This window comes from Dipodomys ordii, unplaced genomic scaffold (genome assembly GCF_000151885.1).
Source record: "Dipodomys ordii isolate 6190 unplaced genomic scaffold, Dord_2.0 Scaffold105, whole genome shotgun sequence".
In the NCBI taxonomy this organism is placed as follows: Eukaryota; Metazoa; Chordata; class Mammalia; order Rodentia; family Heteromyidae; genus Dipodomys; species Dipodomys ordii.
Genome location: NW_012267321.1, coordinates 831,225 through 853,845, shown reverse-complemented (window position 1 = coordinate 853,845; position 22,621 = coordinate 831,225). Strand labels below are relative to the sequence as shown.

The 22,621-nt window shown below is 52.1% G+C and overlaps 1 protein-coding gene across 1 annotated transcript; it reads left to right on the top strand.

Annotated features, from left to right (window-relative positions):
- Nucleotides 1–104: 104 nt before the first annotated feature.
- Nucleotides 105–18,295, top strand: LOC105994148. The gene is made up of 22 exons (XM_013027578.1): nt 105–199; nt 3,534–4,030; nt 4,410–4,567; nt 5,836–5,946; nt 6,087–6,328; nt 7,515–7,701; nt 8,525–8,726; nt 8,863–9,022; nt 10,115–10,277; nt 10,462–10,580; nt 11,617–11,753; nt 13,476–13,745; nt 13,845–14,002; nt 14,691–14,817; nt 14,906–15,084; nt 15,652–15,762; nt 15,836–16,071; nt 16,355–16,541; nt 16,889–17,084; nt 17,176–17,335; nt 17,492–17,657; nt 17,876–18,295. The coding sequence occupies exons 1-22, from the start codon at nt 105–107 to the stop codon at nt 18,293–18,295; spliced, it is 4,281 nt and encodes a 1,426-aa protein (XP_012883032.1).
- The last annotated feature ends 4,326 nt before the right edge of the window (nt 18,296–22,621 follow it).

The following is a 22,621-nucleotide window of genomic DNA, read 5'->3' as shown; positions in this document are numbered from 1 at the left end:
AGCTTTGTTACTGAGAATGGCAGTCTTATCATGGGCCTAAAAATAAGTTTGCCCCAGTGAGTCAAAGGTGAATGTGTACAGCCGTGCACAGCTGGGCGGCATCGATGCCTGGGTGCCCGGTTTCAGCCCAGGAGGCGGTCCATGAATCTGGGAGCGGCTCTGTGCAGAGCTGCCGCACTGCCCAGATAGAGACCCGGCGGTCAGAGCCGGCATGGGCACTGTCGTGAGAGGTGACTGGACTTGCCAGAGGCCCCGAGAACAGCTTTCTCTCAAATACTCAAAGGCTCTAAGACCTTCCTGACTGCTTAGGGCCCACAGAAAGTTTCTGAAAGAAAAAAAAAAATCACTGAAGCTGGGGGGGCCCAAATGTGGGCCTGGAGAGTGCGCAGAGGTCTCCGCTCCTGAAGCTGATGATAGGAGGGCTGGAGGAGGTGTGAACTTCCGTGTCATCTCCCATTGGCTCCTGTGCGCTTGAGCCCCGCCCTCTCCCTCGTTCCCGCCCCCTCGAGTCCAACGACTAACCTGTCTGCTTGAAGACGTGCTCTGGAGTCCAGTAAGAAGGGGATGGGAGAGACAAGGCCGAGGCCTGCTCGCGTTCAAACAGCTCGGGATTCAGCTTCTCTTCTGTTGGAAACTCAGGTGTTCATCATTCTCCCGGCAATCCCAGGTCCAGCTTTGGGGATGGAACTTGGGAAACAGGATTGAAAAGAGGGGGCATACAGGATAAACTGCTGAGGGCCGGATGTAGATCTTATTAATGCCTTTTGCTCCCACTATTTTTCATTTTTCTCACCTCGAAGCCAATTTTCATCCTTTGGCACCTAAGTGCAAAGTTATCTGGGAAAGTCCCAGATTGCTGAAGGAGCCCGATTTCTATCAGGTGCATTTGCATGGCCTTGGGGATCCTTCAAGTGGATTTCCTAACATCCTATTCTTTTGGAAACTTCTTTGTTAAATAAGTCTCTTGGTAAGGCATCTTTTCACATGCCTTTCATTTCTCACAATGGCGTGAGATCTAGCCATCAGCATTAATGATAATGGCTAATGATAACTTTTTTTTTTTTTTTTGCCAGTCATGGGACCTAAGCTCTGGACCTGGATGCTGTCCCTCAGCTCTTCAGCTCAAGGCTAGCACTCTACCACTTGAGCCACAGCGCCACTTCTGGCTTTTTCTGCTTATGTGGTGCTGAGGAATCAAACACAGGGCCTCATGCATGCAAGGCAAGTGCTCTACCACTGAGCCACCTTCCCAGCCCTAATGATAACTTTTGATTGGCAGTGATTTCTATTTTTCATTTAGGCCAATATATTACACTTTTTATAATCAGTGACTTTTGTATGCTTTTTAAAAAATTTCTGACTACCTCCAAGTTATACATTCTTTGAGGTTATTCATATAAAAATTTTGAACCTAGCTCTGGTAGCTCATGCTTTGTAATCCTAGTTACTCAGAAGGCTGAGATCTAAGGATCTGGGTTTGAAGCCAGCCTGTGCAGGAAAGTCTATGAGACTCTTATCTACAGTTAACCACCAAAAAAGTGGAAATGGAGCTGTGGCTCAAGTGGTAGAGCTTTAGTCTTGAGCACAAAAACTCAGGGACAGGGGCTGGGAAGTTGGTTCAGTAGTAGAGCGCTTGCCTTGCATGCATGAGGCCCTGGGTTCAATTCCTCAGCACCATATAAGCAAAAAGAAAAAAACCGGAAGTGGTGCTGTGGCTCAAGTGGTACAGCACTAGCCTTGAGCTGAAGAGCTGAGAGACAGCACCCAGGCCCAGAGTTCAGGCCCCACGACCAGAAAAAACTCAGGGACAGCAGCCATGGCCCTGAGTTCAAATCCCAGGATTTTAATTTTGATTGTGGGGCTGGGAAGGTGGCTCAGTGGTGGAGTGCTTGCCTTGCACATATAAGGCCCTAGTTTTGATTCCTCAGCAACACATAAGCAGAAAAACAAAAACAGAAGTGGCGCTATTGCTCAAGTGATAGAGTACTAGCCCTGAGCTGAAAAGCTAAGGGACAACGCCCAGGCCCAGAGTTTAAGCCCCAGGACTGGCAAAAAAATAAAGTAAAATAAAATAAATAAAAATTTAAAAAATAGGGGCTGGGAAGGTGGCTCAGTGATAGAGTGCTTGCTTGCTTTGAGCTGAAGAGCTGAGGTACAGCACCCAGACCCAGAGTTCAAGACCAACAATAAATAAATAAATAAATAATTTTGATTGTGGGGGGGGATAATGGAAAGAGGTATGTGCTCTGTGCATGTATGAAAATGACACATGAAACTCCATTAATATGCATAATTCATGTTAAAATAAGTGTGAAAATATTTTATTGTTTTACCTTTCCCCTGAACTACAATCAACAGAGTCGATTTTTTAAAATGTGAATTTGGGGGAGGTCAGGTTCATTCATTTCTATGTAGATTTTCAAATGTCTGCAGTAAATAGTCATTTATGGACAAGAGTGTCCTTTCTCCACAGCTCCACAGTGCCGTCTGTGTTGTAAAGCAGTTATCCAAATATGTGAGTATGTTTCTGAACTGTCCCACACATCTTCAATAGAACTCCATGTGGAGATGATCTATAGCTGCTCTTCCAATATGGCAGCCAGGTGCTACTGAGCACCTAGCAGGTGGCTAGTGTTTTTGTTTTTGCTAGTCCTGAGGCTTGAACTCAGGGCCTGGGCACTGTCTTGGAGCTTCTTTTGCTCAAGACTAGCACTCTACTACCTGAGCCACAGCACCACTTCCGGCTTTTTCTGTTTATGTGGTACTGAAGAATGGAACCCAGAGCTTCATGCATGCTAGGCAAGCACTCTACCACTAAGCCACAGTCCCAGCTGGAACTTAGTTGTTGTTCTTTTTTCTTTTTTTCCATATGTGGGGCTTGAACTCAGGGCCTGGGCCATGTCCCTCACCTCTTCAGTTCAAGGCAAACACTCTGCCACTTGAGCAACAGTACCACTTCTGGTTTTCTGGTAATTAATTGGAGATTTTCCTGCTGTGGCTAGCTTTGAACCATGATTCTCAAATCTGAGCCTCCTGAGTAACTAGGATTATAGGCATGAGCTACCGGTGCCCAGCTGGCACTTAGTTTTTTTTTTTGTTTTTGTTTTTAGTTTTTTAATGCTATTTTATTTTGTTGACCATGGAGCTTGAACTCAGGGCCTGAGTGCTGTTCCTGAACTTTGTTGTTGTTGTTGTTGGTCGTGGGGCTTGAACTCTGGGCTTGGACACTGTCCCTGAGCTCTTCAGCTCAAGGCTAGCGCTCTACCACTTGAGCCACAGAGCCACTTCTGGTGTTCTGGTGGTTCATTGTACATGAGTCTCCCTGCCTGGGATGGCTTTGTACTGCAATACTCAGATCTCAGTCTCCTGAGTAGCTAGGATTACAGATGTGAGACACTGGCACCTGGCTTTTTTTTTTTTCCTATAGTGTGGATCGTGTGATCTTAGCTGTGCACCCCTGGGTGGGGGAGGACATGGGTGCTGTATGATTAGCCATGTCTTTCTTCATCTCATACACCTTGATGTCCTTAAAGGTCAGCCCAGAATGACTCCTTGTCTCTGCTGGATTACGAGCTGGAGCCTGTTCCAGAGGCTGAGCGGGCTGGGGAAACTATGAAGTCCCAGGATGTGAGGCCAGAAATCCCCGTCTCTTCACAGTCCGAGCCCTTATTAGTGGTCCCCGAAGCCCTTAAGGCCCCCAAAACCCTTGAGGCCCCCGAAACCCTTGAGGCCCCTGAAGCCCTTGAAGCCCCTGAAGCTCTTGAGGCCCCCAAAGCCCTTGTCCCTGTGCTGCCTCCCGGTGAGTCCAACAGGGAGGAGTACTCTGAAGACATGCTGCCTTCATACATATGGGATGATGATGACTATGAAGATATAATGAAAGTCCCGTCCAGCCATGAGCGGCAGGAAGAAGTCACTGAACGACCATCCTGGGCCAATAAAACTGAGTACCTCCTGGCCCAGGTGGGCTTCTCTGTGGGGCTGTGCACCATCTGGCGCTTTCCTTACCTGTGTTTTCACAACGGAGGGGGTAAGCCTTCTACCAGGATTTGTGGCTCATGGTGGTGGAAGGGAATGAGGAACCGGAGGCCTATCATAGATACTCTGGAATTTGTAGGGACAGAAGATTCGGGAACCTATCTGGGTCAGGAATCAGGTAGCTGGACACCCAGGATCTGAGAGGAAGGTGGATAGTTGGAATTCTTACATCCACAAGGATGAAGAGTCTAGAGGCTTAGTCAGGGGCTGGGGCACAAACTAGGTATGTCGGGGTACAAACTAGGTGGGTAGGTCTTCCACAGATCAGGGACTGGGGAGTTGGTGTGTGCAAGTTCCAGTACTGGGGGTCCTAGTGAGCATGTTTTCCTTTGAAGAAGTTCTCCGAGCCCCTCCTCAATCCTCTTTTGCAGGCAGCTTCATCCTTACCTACATCGCCATGATGCTGCTGGTCGGGATCCCGCTCCTCATCCTGGAGATGGCCGCTGGCCAGAGACTGCGCCTGGGCAGCATTGGTGTCTGGAAAGCCATCAGCCCCTGGTTCGGTGGTGTGGGGTATGCCAGCTTCATCGTGAGTAGTCCTAGTCTACGCCCAAGCCTTCTCTTCACCCCCTCCTCCCATCTCTACCTTTGTCCCAGGGTAGGTCCCTCAAACAGGACAATGCTTCCCATGTGTGTCCCTTCATTTCCCCATCTTTGGTATCCAATTCTGTCCCTTCTGCTTGCCCACCTGTCTCCCCTTGCCTCCAGAATTCCACATGGTCCTTAGGTATGCATCATCGTGGCAACATACTACAGCATGATCTTGGCCTGGAGTTTTTTCTATTTGGTTCAGTCTTTCCAGAACCCGCTTCCGTGGACAGAATGTCCCTTTCTGAACAACTCCAGAAATGTTGGTGAGAAGAGAAGGGAACAAAGGGGCAAACAGGGGCTGGGAATGTGGCTTAGTGGTAGAGTGCTTGCCTAGCATGCATGAAGCCCTGGGTTGGATTCCTCACTACCACAGACAGAGAAAAATCCAGAAGTGGTGCTGTGGCTCAAGTGGTAGAGCACTAGCCTTGAGCAAAAGAAGCTCAGGGACAGTGCCCAGGCTCTGAGTTCAAGCCCCATGACCAACCCAAAACAAAACAAAAACAAAAGGGCAAGTAGGAGGTACTTAAATGGGGTGGGGAGGGAGGAAGGGATCACTGAGGGGAGGGAGGGCTAGGCAGGGAGATGAGAAGGAAAGGGCTGTGTGGAGAAGAGGAGGGGAAGGCCCCTGGTGGTACAGTTTCTCCATGGCCAGTTCACCCCAGATCCTGAATGTGAGAGGACGTCACCCACCATATACTTCTGGTACCGGAAAATGCTGAAAGCCACCGATCAAATCTACTTCAATAATGGACGGCCAATTTTACATCTCTGTGGGTGCCTCTTTTTCACCTGGTTATTGATTTGTATCTCCATGATCAAAGGGCTCAGATCTACTGGGAAGGTGAGCTGCCCTCTCTTTTACTCACCCGATAAACTAGCTTCCAGCTAAGAGCCTTTAGTTAGTTAGGGATTCGTTTTTGGGCCAGTCTTGGGGCTTGATTTTTCTGCTCCAGGTTAGTGCTCCAGTTCTGGACAGTCTCAAGGACTTTGAGGCCCAAGCTGACTTAGAACTGTGATCCTCAGATCTCAGCCTCCCAAGTAGCTGAGGTTAAAGGTGTGCGGCACAGGTGCCTGGCTTCTAAGAACCTTAATAGTCTCCTAACTTTGATGCCTATAGGTCTCCAATATCATGTATCAGTTGCACCTGTTGATTCCCAGTAACTTTTGTTTTGATTCTCCCCAATTTCTTCTGCCTTTGGTGAACAGATGCTGTACGTCTCAGTACTTTTTCCCTACCTCATCCTTTTCTGTCTCCTCATCCGGGCTCTACTGCTGGAAGGTGCATTTTTTGGCCTCCAGACTTTGTTGGCCTTCAAGGTGAGGCGTCCTTCATCCTCTGATTTCTAAATCAAAATGGAGGCATCAGAGACCATGTGGTCATCAGGCTCCTTGTCTTCATCTCTGCTTCCTTTTCATCTTCATTTACATGGTACTTCTTCACCCCCACCCCCCAACAGGTAACATACCTGTACTCAATCGACATGTGGCGCTGGGTTGGGAACCAGATCTTGTTTTCCCTGAGTCCTGGCTTTGGCAGCTTCACCGCAATCAGCTCGTACATCCCTCGGTCCAACGACTGTATCACTGATGCGTTCATTGTGGCTTTTCTCAACTTGGCCGCCTCAATGCTTGACACACTCATTGTGTTTTCCATGATGGGCTACTTGGCCACAGTGAAAACCAAAAACTGCTACATAAGGTGAGCCCAATCTTTCACCTAGAGACCATCATAAAGGAAGTTGGAGAGATAGCCCACAGAATTAGACCCCCATTCAGCAGGGATGCTGGCCGAGTCAGAAAGGTCTGCAGAGTGGAGCATCTTAGAGCTGAGGAACAGCTGAGTCTGTCTAGCCCTCTTTCAGGATTCGCTTTGTCATGTAGGACAGCCTCAGATCCAGAGGTTTTCAAAGGTGTGATTTCTGTTCTTATCTGAGTTCTGCATGGAAAAATTAGAGAATACCTTCCACTAAATAGAAAAGGTACCTCAAGTATTTATATATTTATATATATACATATATATATAAATTATAATAAACATACATACACACATATGCATATATGTATGTGTGGGTATATATATATATATATATATACCCACAGATACATATCTGTACACACACACTCACACACACACACAATTGTATAATTGCTGGGCATTGATGGCTCATGCCTATCATCCTAGTTACTCAGGAGGAGGTTCAAAGCCAGCCCAGGAAGGAAAGTCTGTGAGACTTTTATCTCCAATAAACTACTCAGAAAAAGCCAGAGGTAGTGCTGTAGCTCAAGTGGTAGAGCCTTGAGCACAGAGAGGCTCAGAGACAGTGTCCAGGCCCTGAGTTCAAGCTCAAGACTGGAAACAAAAAACTGGATAGTATCACAGGTCTGTTTTGCAGCAGCTTTCCATAGCAATAACTAGTTGAGTTCCTATTAGGACTTTTAAGAATTAGCCATGTGGAGGATGGGTGGAAAATGCTAAGCCAAGAGAACAGCACACACCAACGATGCTGAGATGGGAGAGGCATGTCCAGTGAGGAAGAACCTTAATCGCAGAAGCTGTCTGAAGAGCCGGGTATGGACAGATCTTCTCCGAGGCCAGCAGGCCTAAGGAGCTGGCAGGTTCTTGTGTTAGCCTGAGATGTTCTAGCAGGAGAGAAGAGTCATAAAGCCATCAGTGTCCCTGTAGAAACTGTCCAGTTTCCCATAATTTCCTTTGCAGCTAGGAAGGAAGGCAGCCAGCTGAGTACACTAGGACCTTGGAGACCTGGGGGGGGGGGGTCAGCACTGCCTCCATCAACCAGATTACTAGAGGCTAGCCAGGAAGAAAAAGGAAGAGAGATGATGTTAAAGGGCCAAACTGTTTTACATGATTCCACTCTGGTTCCCAGGAATGCTGATGAGGTGACGAGAATGGTAGCTGATGGCTTACTACCCAATGAGGCCAAACCCCCAGGGGGTCTCTACCAAGATCCAAATGTCATCTATATAAAGTGGATCAACAGCTTGCCCAGAAAGGTGAAACACGAGGTCCTACAGTATTTGTTTATTTGCAACAGAACGACAGAATTGAAAAGGGTAGGTAAGAGTTGGCAGAAGGGGACTCAAATTTCCCAAAGCCCCCAATCTGTCAAAAATTTCATCTCTTGGGCTGGGAAGGTGGCTCAGTGGTAGAGTGCTTGCCTTGCATGCATGAGGCCCTGGGTTCGATTCCTCAGCACCACATATGCAGAAAAAGCCGCAAATGGAGCTTTGGCTCAAGTGGTAGAGTGCTAGCCTTGAACTGAAGAGCTGAGGGACAGCACCCAGGCCCAGAGTTCAGCCCCACAACCAGCAAAAAAAAAAAAAACAACTTCATCTCTTTATTATATCTGTAGAATTTGGAAGGCAATACTTGGTAGAATCCTGGTAGAGACCAAGGGCTATGTAGTCTTTTCTTTTTTCTTTTTGCTGGCACTGGGTCTTGAACTCAGGGCCTTAGCACTGTCCCTTAAGCTTTGTGCTCAAGGCCGATGCTCTACCATTTGAGCCACAGCTCCATTTCTACCTTTAGGGGTGGTTCATTGGAGGTAACAGTCTCATGGGCTTTCCTGCCCAGGCTGGCTTCAAACCATGATCCTCACATCTCAGCGTCTTGAGTAGCTGGGATTGTAGCAACTCCATACCCAGTTGATGGTCCCCATTTGAAATAAGGTCACTGCAGCCTCTTTAGCACCAAACGTAGCTCTGCATGTGAACCTACTCACCCCAGCCCACGTGTTCCCCTGCTTCAATGCCAGAGGAAGATGGCACTGTCCAGGAAGGATGATGCTATAGACTGTTTCTTAGGAGAGGGGAGCAGAAATTGAGCTAGGCTTCATTCTGAGCTCAGGGTCCTTGCCATGCCTGCCCTCACTCACAGGTTATGGAGGGGCCGGGCGTGGCCTTCGTGACGTTTACGGACCTCATCTCTGTGTTTGCTGGCTCCAACTTCTGGGCCATTATTGTGTTCCTGTTGCTGATCACGGTAGGGCTGAGCACCATTCTAGGTCTCATGCAGGGCATCATTACGCCTCTCCAAGATACCTTCTCCTCCCTGAGGAAACACACAAATATGCTCACAGGTATTCTCCCCAATGACCACCCTCCACACACATACCACCCCCAGTCTATGACACTTACTGAGTTTAACCCACCCAGGATTTTCCTACAGCCCAACCTGAATTCTGACCACGAACCAACCTTGACGTTTTCCTGCAGTGGGCGTGTGTATGGCCATGTTCCTGAGCAGCCTCATGTTCACATGGCCCTCCAGCAGCTACTACTTGAATCTGCTGGATGATTATTGGATAGCTCTGGCCCTCTTCTTCATTGTCATTTTGGAGAATGTGGCCACAGCCTGGATCTATGGGGCCAGGAGGTAATGCCCCATGCCCAGGGGTCTCCTGCAGCCACCCTTGGAGTGGCTTTCCTCATCTTCTTCATTCTTGGTTCCCAAGATCTCAGAGCTCAAGGCTTAGGGAGATCCCAGGAAGGGAGGGAATGAGAGAGGCATGGATTGATTTCAGAGAAAATGCTTGTGAAGTAGAAAGGTGAGGGCCCCTAGCTAGCCCAGTAGGCTCTTGAGCTCTGCTTTGAACCAGGGTAGTGAGAACATCTGAAGCACAGGATCCTTTACTTACCCCCAAAATGCACTATTTGGAAATGTACTTGAAAATCAGAATCTCTAGCCTGATGTGGTAGTGCATACCTGTAATCCTGGAAATCAGAAACTGAGGCAGGAGAATCATAAACCATAATGAGACTCTGCCTGGAAGGAAGGAAAGCAAGATAAGAAAAGAGGGGGAAACATAGTAAACATGCAAACTCCACCCTAGGCCTCCAATGTATCTGCATTTTAACCAGTTCCTCAGGTAATTTTTATGTACTAGCATTTGAGAAAACATCTGGAGGGGCTGGGAAGGTGGCTCAGCGGTAGAGCGCTTGCCTTGCATGCCTGAGGCCCTGGGTTCGATTCCTCAGCACCACATAAGCAAAAAGAAAAAAGCTGGAAGTGGCGCTGTGGTGCAAGTGGTAGAGCACTAGCCTTGAGCTGAAGAGCTGAGGGACAGCGCCCAGCACAGAGTTCAGGTCCCACAACTGGACCCCCCCCCAAAAAAAAAAGAAAGAAAAAGAAAAAGAAAGCATCTGGAATACCTGGCCTACAATTTGCACACTTGCCTTATCCCGATGACTGGGATTATATGTGTGTGTTACCATGCTCATCTAAGTCAAGATCGTTAAAAACAACAATAAAAAAAACCCACAAAAATCCTGGGGGTTGGGCAGAGATTAGATGGAAAGAAAAAGATTTGAAATGAGATGACTGGCTTGTGGTGCTAAACAGAACGGTCTAGGAATTAAGGGCCCTGTCCTAGGCTAGATTGGAGCTCCCCTTCCCTCCATGTCTCCCCTCCCTGCCAAAGCTAGGCCAGGGCCAGCTTGGGCCTCCCAAAAGTTTCCTTCCTTGTAGGTTTCTGGCAGACCTAACTGTCATGTTAGGCTATTCCATCCGGCCTATTTATCGTTGGCTGTGGAGCTGTGTGTCGCCCTTTGTGCTGATCGTCCTGTTTGTGACCACCCTGATTCATCTCTTGGTGAAGTCTCCCACCTACCTGGCCTGGAACTCCAGCACTGTAAGCCCTCGAAGGAGGGAGTTGGGAGCCAGGCCTCCTAGCCTGCGCATGCCCCTAGGATCCAGTCATGCCAATCCTTGACCTCCTGCCCCTAGCCCTAGCTCAGCTCCTACCCCTCCTTCTCCACAGCGCCCCTCTTCATAGAAGCTTGGCACCCTAAAACCTTCCTCCTCTTTCTCCACAGTCAAAAGAGATCTCGCTGTCTTACCCCTCGTGGGCCAATGTCTTGCTGGTGGTCCTCATCACTGTGACCATCCTGCCCATCCCTGCCTACTCCATGTACATCCTTGTCCAGAAGGCCAGGCCTGTCTGCTTGTCTTGCATCTAAAACTCAGTCTCCACCAAGCTCAGGAGAAATCCCAGAAGCTTTGTCCATGGCTTCCAGAAGGGAAACCTCGCCAGAAACCAGTAAGATGTAAACATGGCCTGTGTGAATCCTTTTGGAAATAAAGAGGAGCTTCATTTGGCATAATGTCACTTGTCTCTTAGAGTGAAACTTTGTGTTTTTGGTGCTGATCCTGGGGCTTAAACTCAGGGCCAGGGCTCCGTCCCTGAGCTTCTGTGCTCCAGGCTGGTGTTCTACCACTTGAGCCACAGTACCATTTCCAGTTTTTTGGTGCGTAAGTAGAGATAAGCATCTCCGGGACTTTCCTGCCCCGGCCTAGCTTGGAACCCTGATCCTCATATCTCAGCCTATTGAATAGTTGGGATTACAGGCCATGCACCAACTCCGAGATGGCAGCCCGGAAGTGAGTCTCTCTAAGGCCGATTGCCTCAGTTTCCTTCCCTGTTGCAGCAAATGGTTAAAATCGCTCCTGGTCCGGGGCGGGGGTGGGGGGAGGTCCAAGAACCCCAGTTCAGTGCGTGCGTGCGCGCGCAGCCACGGACACCACCGGACACCACCCGCCTGGGCCGCGCGCCGGGCGGGTAGAGCTGAGCCAGTTTGCAGGAACTGGGGAGCCCCCACCCCCGTCATGAGTCTGGGAAGGTCAGGGCAGGCGTGGGGCGGAAGGGCGCAGCCCTGAGCCGCGCTGTCTCCCCCCACACAACCCAGAAGAGGACGATCCTTGCTGGTGGGGGGGCTGGGGGTCGGGGGCCTGGGCGGGGCCAGCGATGGGTGGGCCTGGCAGGGTACTGAGGGAGAGCAGGGAGGGCAGGGGTGGGGCTGGGCCGAGCTGGGTATGGGGTTGGGCAGGGTCAGGGTGGGGAGCAGGGTCAGGGGTGGGGTTGGGGTCCTCCAGGATTCACTCTGGGGGCCATTGTCCATCTGCTTCTCAGCTAGTCTTCAAACAGGCTGTGGCTCCTTGACTCTCCCCGCCCCCCCTGCACCCGGCCTCAGAGGACCCTTGTCAGGGGTCCCCACTTCCGCAGACACCACCCGGGTCCCTCGGACTGACACCTCCCTCCAGAGAGGCCGACACTTCGGCAGCAGTCTGCTGAACGGCAGGTACTACGCATGTTCACGTGTGCACATGTGTAAGGGGCCCAAACACCAAGGCCCCACTTAGCAGTGCCTGGAGGCGCCTGAGATCTGAGCCACTGGTACATTTGGTCAGGTTAAAGCAAGGACTCTAGGCTACTGCAAACTGCAATGTAAAAAAATCATGTTTTACACGGATGCCTGTAATCCCACAGAGAGGCCTTGTCTCCAAAGAAAAACTACTGCCAGTAGCCATGCTGAGGGCCCCAGCTGGAGGGATAGAGCACTGGTGTAGCATGCTTGAGTCCCTAGGCTCAATCGCCAGAAAAAGAAACTAAAACATCAGAAAAACGAAAACATTGTATTTTAAAAGAATACTTTCTGACATAGGAAAATATTCATGATACTATAGAAGATAAATGTATAGTTAACGTAGCTACTTATAAAAATCATGTTTGTAGAGTATCCAAGTATAGCTTCACAACCAATGTGGATATTTCATATGCAGTATACAACATGTTCTATGATCACTAAATCTGTACGAAATACACATAATATATATATATATATATATATATATATAATAACTAGTTTACAAGATCTACTGTGCCCTTTTCAACAGAACCAACAGGAGGATTATAAGTCTGAGTCATCAGCATCGGAGGCTTGATCTCTGGGCCTGGGTGCTGTCCCTCAGCTCTTCAGCTCAAGGCTAGCTCTCTACCACTTGAGCCACAGCGTCAATTCTGGTTTTCTAGTGGTTCATTGGAAACAGTCTCACAGACTTTCCTGCTGAGACTGGCTTTGAACTTTGATCCTCAGATCTCAGCCTCCTGAGTAGACAGGATGACAGGTGTGAACCACTGGCACCTGGCTCCAACACTGCTCTTGATCAAGCTTGTTTCAGCTATTGTGAATTTCATTATTAACATTTTCTGCAAAGAGGCAGCTATGGATCCCATTGAGTTTTGGAGGCATTGCCATATTAACAATAGTTACTATTAATAATAGCCTATGATTCCACCAGGTCCACCCTCCGCCTCAGATCTATGGCATTTGAGGCTCGGGAAGTGAGGTTGGAGAGTAAAAGGCAGGAAGCTGTATTCTTAGAGCCCCACAAATGACTAGGTTTTGGGAGCCAGCTAGGTTTAGGAGGCACTGGATTGGAAGTCTGTGCATTAGTTGGGCCCCAAGTGGACCAGAAGGAAAAAGGAACATCTCCAATGTCCCCAGCGTCCAGGGTCTGTACCTGGCCCATTTGTTGTTAAGTATTCCAAAATTAACCTCTGCTTGTAAGAGACAAAACTGAGCCTCAGAAAGATGGGATTATTAACCGGAGTCAACTATTCCCACTGAGGGCTGGGGTCGAGTGGTTCCATAGGAGAACAGGCAGGGACCCCGACTCAATCCCCAACACATGTCACTACTCAGGAAGAAGGGATGAGATTGTTAGCTGGGCACCCATGGCTCACGCCTGTCATCCTAGCTGCTCAGGAGGCTGAGATCTGAGGATGGCGGTTCAAAGGCAGCCCGGGCAGAAAAGTCTCTGTGAGACCCTTATCTCCAATTAACCCCTCAAAAACCAGAAGTGGCGCTGTGGCTCAAGTGGTAGAGCGCTTGCCTTGAGCACAAAGAGGCTCAGGGACAGCTCCCAGGCCTTGAGTTCAAACTCCACAACAGACAAAAGTAAATAGAAATAAAACCCTTGTAATAAAACTTTCCACGCTAGTGGCTGAAAGGCATATCCCTTAAAGTCTGTTGTTCTTGGTGACCCCAAGATCCCCTCATCAGGTGCTCCTGGGCCTGGCAGCAGAACACCATGGGGTCCCTTGAAGACTTTTCTGACACCCCAGAGGAAGAGTCCAACAAACTTGGCAACACCCACTCCTTCTCTTGGAACTTCAAAGCCAAGGACGTGTGGGCCAACAAGAGCCCAAACTACCTCCTCCGGAGTCGGAACAGGGAGGGCATCTTGGTCCAGGTGGCCTTCTCCATGTGGCTGGGCAGCATGTGGCGCTTCCCTTACCTGTGTCACCGCAACGGAGGAGGTGAGGCCAGGAGAAGGAAGACTCAGCGCCCAGAGCCTGGGCTGGGGGGGGAAGGAGGGGCGGCCAAGGCCCCATGCCCTCCCTCCGTCCACCCCACAGGCAGCTTCATCCTGACTTACCTCATCATGCTCTTCCTGTTCGGGGTGCCCCTCCTCTACCTGGAGATGCTCATTGGACCCTGGCTGCAGGAGGATAGCGTCCAGATCTGGAAGCAGCTGGCTCCCTGGCTGGGGGGAGTGGGCTACTCCAACATACTGGTGAGTGACAGCCCCACCCCTGCCCCGCCCCCTCCTTCCTCTTCTTGTCTCCTCTCTTCCTTTTCTCCTCCTCCTCCCTCTTTTACTTCTCCTCCTCCCCCCATTCCATCTCCTCCTCCTTCCTTTCTTCTTGGTCTCCTCCTCTTTCTCCCCTCCTCCTCCTCCTTCCTTCTTCCTCCTCCTTTTTTTCTGTTCCTCCTTTCTTCTCCCTTCTACCTCCTCCTCTTTTCCCTCCTTCTCCTCTTCCTCCCCTTCCATCATCTCTTCTTTTTCTATTCTTCCTCCTCTCCTTCTTCCTTTTTTTTTTTTTTGTCAGTAGTAGGGCTTGAACTCAGGGCCTGGGTGCTGTCTCTGAGCTCTTCAGCTCAAGGCGAGCACTCTACCATTTGAGCCACAGCACCGCTTCCGGTTTTTCTGGTGGTTTATTGGAGATAGTCTCATGGACTTTCCTGCCTGGGCTGGCTTTGAACCTTGATCCTCAGATCTCAGCCTCCCGAGTAGCTAGGATGACAGGCGTGAGCCACCAGCAGCCAGCTCCTTCCTTCCTTTTCTTCTTCTTTCTCCTTCATTGTTTTCTTCTCTTCCTCCTCCTCCTCCTCTTTTTCTCTCCTTTGTCTTCTCCTCCTCCTCCCTTTTCTCCCCCTCTCTGCCCACCCCACCATCAGGCCCGTGGCCGCCTCCTCCTCAGGCGAGCATCATGGTGAGCTTGTATAACAGTGCCGTCGTCTCCTGGTGCCTCTTCTACCTGAGCCAGTCTTTTGTTTACCCCCTGCCCTGGGACCACTGCCTGATGGAGAAGAACATTAATGTCACTGGTGAGGATGGGGGAGGGGGGTGACAAGACACTGGGGTGGGGGGGCATGCCCAGTGAACTGCAAATACCATATCCGCCTGACTCCCTAGACTTATCTTGCCTGTGGACGGTGCCCCAGCAGTACTTCTGGTATCACACGGCCCTGCACGCCTCGGGCAGCATCGAGAACGGGATGGACAGGCTGCTGCTGCACCTCAGCCTGGGCCTCTTGGCTACCTGGTTCTTCCTCTTCTTAATCATGACTGCGGAGATCAAGATTTCAATGTCTGTAAGTCACCCACCCGCCCACCGGACAAGAATACATGCCAGAGTCCTGGGACCAGGCTTGACTGTCCCCAGGGAAGCCTTGTCCCTCCCCCAGTCCTCCCGATCAGTGGCACGGGGTTGGGAGGACCCCTCGGGCTCACCCTACTCACAGCCACGGAGACCCAAAAGCCTTATGCCACAGGAGAACCCCCCCAGCTCTGCCTATGTGTGTTCCATTAGTGCACACTCCCCTCCCCAGAGGGCCTGGGTTGGTGACAGTGTCCTTATGCACTTCTGCCTTTGCCCTCCGTCCCCGCACCCACGTCAGCACGCAGCCTTCACCTCCTGGGAGACTCAGGGTCCAACCTCCGTCCAGCGGGCCGGCCATTGCACAGCCTCGCTCCTCGCGAGTCTCCTCGGCCCTGGCGGCTCACTGCTGGGGTTGCCCTCCCCGGAATCATGTGCCCCTGGCACCCCCTGTGCCCACCGGGCCACCTCCCCACAGCTTGCAGCCTCCTTCACTCCACGGGCCCACAGTGCCTCCTTCCCTCCTCTTCTGATCCTGCTTTCTATTCTCCTCCTTGGCCAGATCCTCACCTCCTCCATCTTCCTCCCCTACATTCTCCTCCTCTGCCTCCTCATCCGAAGTGTCTTCCTGGAAGGGGCGTTCACCAGCCTCAAGCGGATGCTGACCACAGAGGTGAGGCGGCCTTCCCCCCACTCCCTGCTGCCCTCTGCCCATCCCCCTCACCCCCACCTGTCCCCTTCTACAGCTTGACACCATGGTCTCCGTGGACATGTGGTTCCAGGCGGGAAGTCACGTGCTCTACTCTCTGGGCCTGGGCCTCGGCACCATCATGACCTTATCCCAGGCCAGATACGCCAACTACATCAAGACGGCCTCCTCAGTGGCTTTCGTCAACCTGGTGACCTCACTGCTCACCACATCCATTGTGTTTCTGGTGCTGGGCTTCTGGGCCACCACCAGCGGCCACACCTGTGTTGAGATGTAAGGAACCCCTCCCTCCCAACAAACCAACTCCATGGGGCTCATTTCCACTTCCCTAGCCATCTCCCCCTGCTGGCTCTCATGGTGCTGTCCCAGGGCAGGGACTGAATTTCCAAATAAGGTCATGCTCCCAGGGGACAGGATGGCAGGCGTGGGGGGCGGGGGAGGGGGCATGCTCACGGTGTGGCAGTGTACATTTTGGGGGAGCATCACATGCTCTTTGCAGATGGACAGGGACGGTCCCCAGGAGGCCACTCTTCTTTCTCCTGGGCCTCCCCTGCAGGAGCGTCTCAAGTCTGACGAAGTTCATTGCCAAGGGCATTCTGCCTCAGAAGGCCAAGCCCCCGGATGACATGCTGCACCGACCCCCCGTGGACTACTTGGCCTGGATCACTGGCCTCCCCAAGCACCTCCAGCACAAGGTCATCCAGCTGTCCCCATCCTGCAGCATCATGGTGAAGGAGGAACAGGTGTGTGGCTCAGGGAGGAAGGGCTCTGGGAAACGCATTTCCTGGTCACCTTTTAGACCACCTTGGCCTCCCCAGAGGCAGGGGATGGTCCAAATCATGGCTGTCACACCGTTCCTACACACCAAGGCCTTTGCTGGGTCCCCACTTGTTAGAGGGAGAAGCTGAGGCCCTGGGGGGTGTGAAGCTTACCCACCTCACCAAACCAAAGGGGTTAAACGTTCAACATTTCGTCCTCCAACCTCCATCCATGCCTCCTGCCTCTGCCCATGACAGACATTGCTAATTGATTACTGCACGATCCACCCCCTCCAGGATTCCCAAGGCCTCAGAGCTCTTCTCCCCCACAGTTCATGGAGGGCCTGGGCCTGTCCTTCGTAGCCTTCTCCCAAGCCGTCTTGTTGCTCCCCGGGGCCTCGTTCTGGGCCATCATCTTCTTCCTGGCTCTGATCATCATGGAGCTGTGCATCATGATACGAATCTTGGAGTGCATTATCCTAACACTCCAGAACTTCATTTTCATAAGGCAACCCAGGATGGTTCCAGGTACCATGGAGCCACACCCCAGCAAACACCCTGCCCCCCCTCCCCAGCTCCCCAAGCCCAGCTCACCGTGAACCCTGCCCCTCTGCTTCAGTGGTCATCTGCTTGGGAGGTTTTCTGGGCAGCCTCATCTTCTCCACCCGCTCTGGCAGCTACATAGTGGCCTTGTTTGATGACCACATTGTCCCGCTGGTCCTCATCATCGTGGTGCTGTTCCAGAACGTGGCTGTGGCCTGGATCTATGGTGCCAGGAGGTGATTTCAAGCCCCAGGCCTGTGAGGACTTCAGGGGTTTGCTGGGCTCCCTGTGCAGGGACTTGGGGTGTGTGGGGGAGGGTGTCTGTGAGGGGCGGGCTGCCGCTAGGAGCAGGGTGTGAGTCGGGTCACAGAGGTAGCATGCCCCTCCCCCAGGTTCAGGCAGGCGATCCTGGTAAAGTTGGGCCACCTGATCAGGCCCTCATTCACCATGCTGTGGCTCTACGTGATGCCACTCTGGCTGCTGACCCTGATCGTCATCTCACTCGCCCTCCACTACCACAGTCCCAGCCCCTCCTACATCACCTGGAACAGCAGTGTGGTGAGCCCACACCGCCCCAGCCTGCACCTTCCACCCCTATCACATCTGCCACCCGCCTGACACTGGGTCTGGGCTCCCATCTCCCCCCCAACACTCCATCCATGGGGACCTCGAGTCCACTGCCCTGACCCTGGGGAACTTCCGTGCAGGGGCTGAAGCCCACGCATGACGTATGCCCTTCACACCCCCCATCTCGGGGGACCCTCTCCCCCCAACAGAGCCAGGAGGTAAGGCAGCCGTACCAGCAGCACATGCTGCACTGCTTCACGAGCCTCAGCCTCTCCCCGCTCCTCGTCATCCTCGGCTACCTGCTGTACCACTGGTGGTACCGGCAGGACCCGGTCGGCTCCAACACCCTCCAGAGGCTGCCGGCCAAAAAGATCCCCACCATGCTCCCCCAGCCCCTGCCCTGGCCCAAGCACCCCATGAAGAAATCCACCAGCCAACTCCAGGACCCCAGCACCGTGTCGTCCATGGAGTTCAGCCTGCCCCTGAGGAGCAGGAGCTCGCCCTGGTTCAAAACATGCCTGATGCCCTCCCTGACCTCCCAGGACAGCATCGTGACCCCCCTGCAGATGACCCCCACCTCGGAGACCCTGGACGACAGCCAAGTGATGAGCAAGCATTCGTCCCTGTAACCCTACGTGCAGGGTTCCCCCCCCCAAGGCGGATCTGCCAGCCAGCAGCCCACGGGTGCCCAAGAGGGAGCCAGGGGTGACGCAATCCTCGGTCTTGGAAGAAGAGGGGATCCCCCATCCATCAAGGGCTTCAAGAGCCCCACCACACACTGGGGAGCTGGGGTCCCCACTGTGCCCAGGGAGGGGCCACGCCCCTTACTCTCTCCTTGTGAGTTGGGGTGGATGCCCCAATTCGCCCTGCAAGGGAGAGAGGGTGGTGGGTATTTTTAGGGGTACCCTCAGCATGGGGCAGGGTCAATAAACCCGTCCATGGGATTGTTTACCCCCGCACCCCCGTGTCAGCCTCCTGTCCCCACATACTGGCCTCCATACACTGGCCTCCACAAACTGGCCTCCACACACCACCCAGATTGACTGTTCTGGCCTGGCCAGCCCATCCCCTCAGCCTGAGGCACACAGATGCAGGTCTTCCAGAGCCTTCACTGTCCTGGAGTTCACCACTGTAGGGAGATTCATTCCAGCCATCAAGACTCAAGCTAGCCAGTGCGTCCAGTGCATCTTAGCCCCCCCAGGGCTGCACCTGCCCCGTGCCTATCACGTCACTGCGCAACGAGAGGGCAGGGCGCGTACAGCAGCGCAGGCTCCTCCATCTTCTCTGGGCCTCGATCTTTTTCTCTTTTTAGTGGGAATGAGGACCCCAGGAGGTGTCCCACTGCTTCAGCCTTTCTTGGCTTTCAGGGAGGGTCTCGTGCGTTTGCCTGACCACAATCCTACCCAGCCTCCCCTCTCCTCTCACCCTGCATTTCTTCACCCCTCTCCTCCCAAGTTGCTGAGATGACAGGTGCATGCCACCACTCCCAGCATAGTGGTTGAGATGGGGGCTCATTGTTCACCTGGGTGGGCTTTTCATTAGGCTTCCCCAGTCTCCACTAGCCAAGTAGCTGAGATCATACGCATAGGTCACTATGCCTGGCCCCCGTGCCCCTCCCCTCCTCAGGTACGGGGACAGAAGTCACATGGTTTCCATGGTCTGAGGGCCAAGAGACCCCTCTGAGAACCTGGGACGCACTGCAGTCGGCTGTGGGGAGCAGGGTTCTGTGTGTCTGGATGTTAGATGGGCAAGGCAGCTGGGGGAGGGGTGTGGAGGAACATTCCAGAAGCTGCCTCAGCCATTCCCAGGATGAAGACCCTTCTCCGCCTACCATCAGCAGCTTTAGCCCCTGCTTCTCAAATCTACCCCGGCCCTTCACACATTTTACCTCAGAGGAGAGGTCTCAGTTCTATCCACAACCTCCTGAGAAACCATCCCAACACATGCAGGAAATCGCCCTGTCTGCGAAGCATAATTTGTTCTGCTTATTGGAGTTAAAATGGCAGAGCAAAGGGGCTGGGAAGGTGGCTCAGTGGTAAGAGCACTTGCCTTGCATGCCAGAGGCCCTGGGTTCGATTCCTCAGCACCACATACGCAAAAAGAAAAAAGCCGGAAGTGGCGCTGTGGCTCAAGTGGTAGAGCGCTAGCCTTGAGCTGAAGAGCTGAGGGACAGCGCCCAGGCCCAGAGTTTAGGCCCCACGACCGGACCCAAAAAAAAAAAAAAAAATGGCAGAGCAAAGCTGAGCATTGACTCACGCTCGTAATCTTAGCTACTCAGGAGGCTGAGGTCTGAGGATTGTAGTGCAAAGCCAGCCTGGGCAGGAAAGCCCATGAGACTCTTACCTCCAATAAGCAAAAAAAGTGACAAGCGGAGCTGTGGCTCAAGTGGTAGAGCACCAGGCTTACACAAAATAGCTCCGAAACAGCATCTAGGTCCTGAGTTTAAGCCCCAGGACTGACATACTGCGCACACATGCACACACACATACAGACACACGCATGTACACGTTATCAGTTTAGACTGATCTCTTGGCTTTTTTTTTTTTTGGTCGGTCCTGAGTCTTGAGCTCTAGGCCTGGGCGCTGTCTCTGAGCTCTTCAGCTCAAGGCTAGCATTTTATCACTTGAGCCACAGTGCCCCTTCCGGCTTTTTCGGCTTATGTGGTACTGAGGAATCGAACCCAGGGCTTCACGCGTGGGAGGCAAGTACGCTACCACTGAGCCACTTTCCCAGCCCTCTCTTGGTCATGTTTGATGTCCCTTACCAATAATTACAGGGTGGTGATGAACCAGCCCCAGAGCCACCCACACCCCACAGTGGATGAACCTAGAGTCGGTCACTCTGGTTTTGTCAGACTTAACTTGGCTTACGCTGATAGGGTTAAGCCACGTGGCAGTTCCTGCCAGCTTTTTCCACATGGGCCCACCCAGGGAATAAATATTTTAGGTTTGCAGGACATATGGGCTGTATCACATATTCATCTTTATATATATATATATATATATATAAGCTATATATATAAACTATAAATATATATATGTGTGTGTGTATATATACACCTTCCCTAGTTCCTGGGCCACAGAAAAACAGGTCACTGGCTCGATTTATCCCACAGGCTGTAGTGTGTTAATGCTTGATCCAGGCCACAGGAGTCCAAGAACATTCTGACTAAATCGAGTCAGAAGCCCCTACTGGGGACCAGAGCAAAGGAGCAAACCACAGGCTGTGCCGTGGAAGGGGGGTGGGGACACCTGGCTTCCCAGAATGTCAAGTTTTCAAATCAGGCCTGCGCAACTCCCCCCCTCCGCTTTGATGCAAGTTCACAAAGAGCCACAGGCCCCCTGGGGACGGGCCCATGCAGCGACCCAACAGTCAGACCCCGAGATGAAGGAGGATTCATAGCCCCTCTGAGCTGAGGATTGAAGAAACTGCCCCAGCCATAATGGAGGAGGAGAAGTCAAGTCTCAATGCTTTAAATAGCAGCTGCTGCCAGGCCATGGGCGCTGGTGGCTGCTGCCCCCTAGTGGCCGCCAGCTGCCTTCACCGTAGCCCAGCGTACCCCATCATTAAGGTTCATCAAAGTCACTCGCATTGACTCCCCTAGTGGGGGGGGGAAGACACCTCCAAAGGGATACTCGGTTCAAAATTGACATCAGAGAGCTGGGTGTGATAACGCAGGTCTGTAATCCCAGTACTGAGGAGATGGGAGGCAGGAAGATGGTGAGTTCAAAGCTAGCTAGGTACAAAGTGAGGCCCAGAACCAGGAGGTGACGTGAGGACCATGGCTGTGTTCTGAACACATCATCCTTTAGTCACTCAGACTTCCTGGTCAAGACCCAGTGGTCCTACCGGGGAATGGAGATGGCGGGCCCCCAGGAAGCAAGTTTCCCCCTCTAGTTACTTTCCTTGAGGACAGCTGGGGTAGTAGCCTTTATGGACCACCCTATCTCTAGGGGGTGTGCTTGGCAGCCACATCCAGAAGGTGGCGCTGTGGTACTGTGCCCTGACCTCTGTCGTTTTCCTACTCCTGAAGAGCATGGCTCACGTGACAGTCCCTGACATTTTCGGGGTCCTTTCAGTGGGAGCATTAGAGACAAGGACTCGTGACAGCTGTGTACTGATTGCCCTTGGGGTCCTGCCCAGCAAGGCGGCCTTGATTTCCCTTCCCCACTTAGCCAATTCAGTTGCTTTTCCCCCTTGGGAATTTGGAGGTTGGTGACTACAACCAGATCCACCCTGTGGCTGAGGCTGCCTGGGCAGCAAAGACAGAGGGTGACCTCTCACCCCCTTAGCTCCTCTCTTCAGGGCCAAGGCCAGAGCAGTACAACATGAAGCTCCCAGTACCCAGCAGATATTTACGACAATGCCTGAAAAGTTAACAAAAACTTATGGCACCAGTAGCTCACGCCTGTAACCCCAGCTACTCAGGAGGCTAAGATCTGAGGATCAGGGTTAGAAGCCAACAAGAGGCAGGAAAGCCAGTGAGACTGTCATCTCCAATTAATGAACAAAATGCCAGAAGTGGAGCACCAGCCTTGAGCAACAAAGCTCAGCAACCGCACCCAAGCCCTGAGTTCCAGCCTGATTAGCAACTCACAACACATAGAATCAAGAGGAGACCCTGAAGAGCTGAAACCTAACCAGAAAGGGGCGGTGAAGGGGGCTCTCAGTCTGGGATTGGTGTGAACAAAGGTAGACAAGAAAACTGGTCTGAAAAAGAAACTGAGCTGGGCATTGGTGACTCACACTTGTCATCCTAGCTACTTAGGAGGCTGAGATCTGAGGATCGCAGTTCAAAACCAGCCTAGGCAGGAAAGTCCATGAAACTCTTAGCTCCAATAAACCACTAGAAAACTGGAAGTGGCACTGTGGCTAAAGTGGTAGAGTGCTCACCTTGAGCTGAAGAGCTGAAGGACAGTGCCCCAGGCCCAGAGTTCAAGCCCCACGATGAACAA

Coding starts and splice junctions, on each gene's coding strand:
- LOC105994148 (XM_013027578.1), top strand. CDS start 105: ATGCCTGGGTGCCCGGTTTCAGCCCAGGAGGCGGTCCATGAATCTGGG. Junction 8,727..8,862: donor ACACACAAATATGCTCACAG/GTATTCTCCCCA, acceptor GTTTTCCTGCAG/TGGGCGTGTGTATGGCCATG. Junction 11,754..13,475: donor ATGTTCACGTGTGCACATGT/GTAAGGGGCCCA, acceptor GGTGACCCCAAG/ATCCCCTCATCAGGTGCTCC.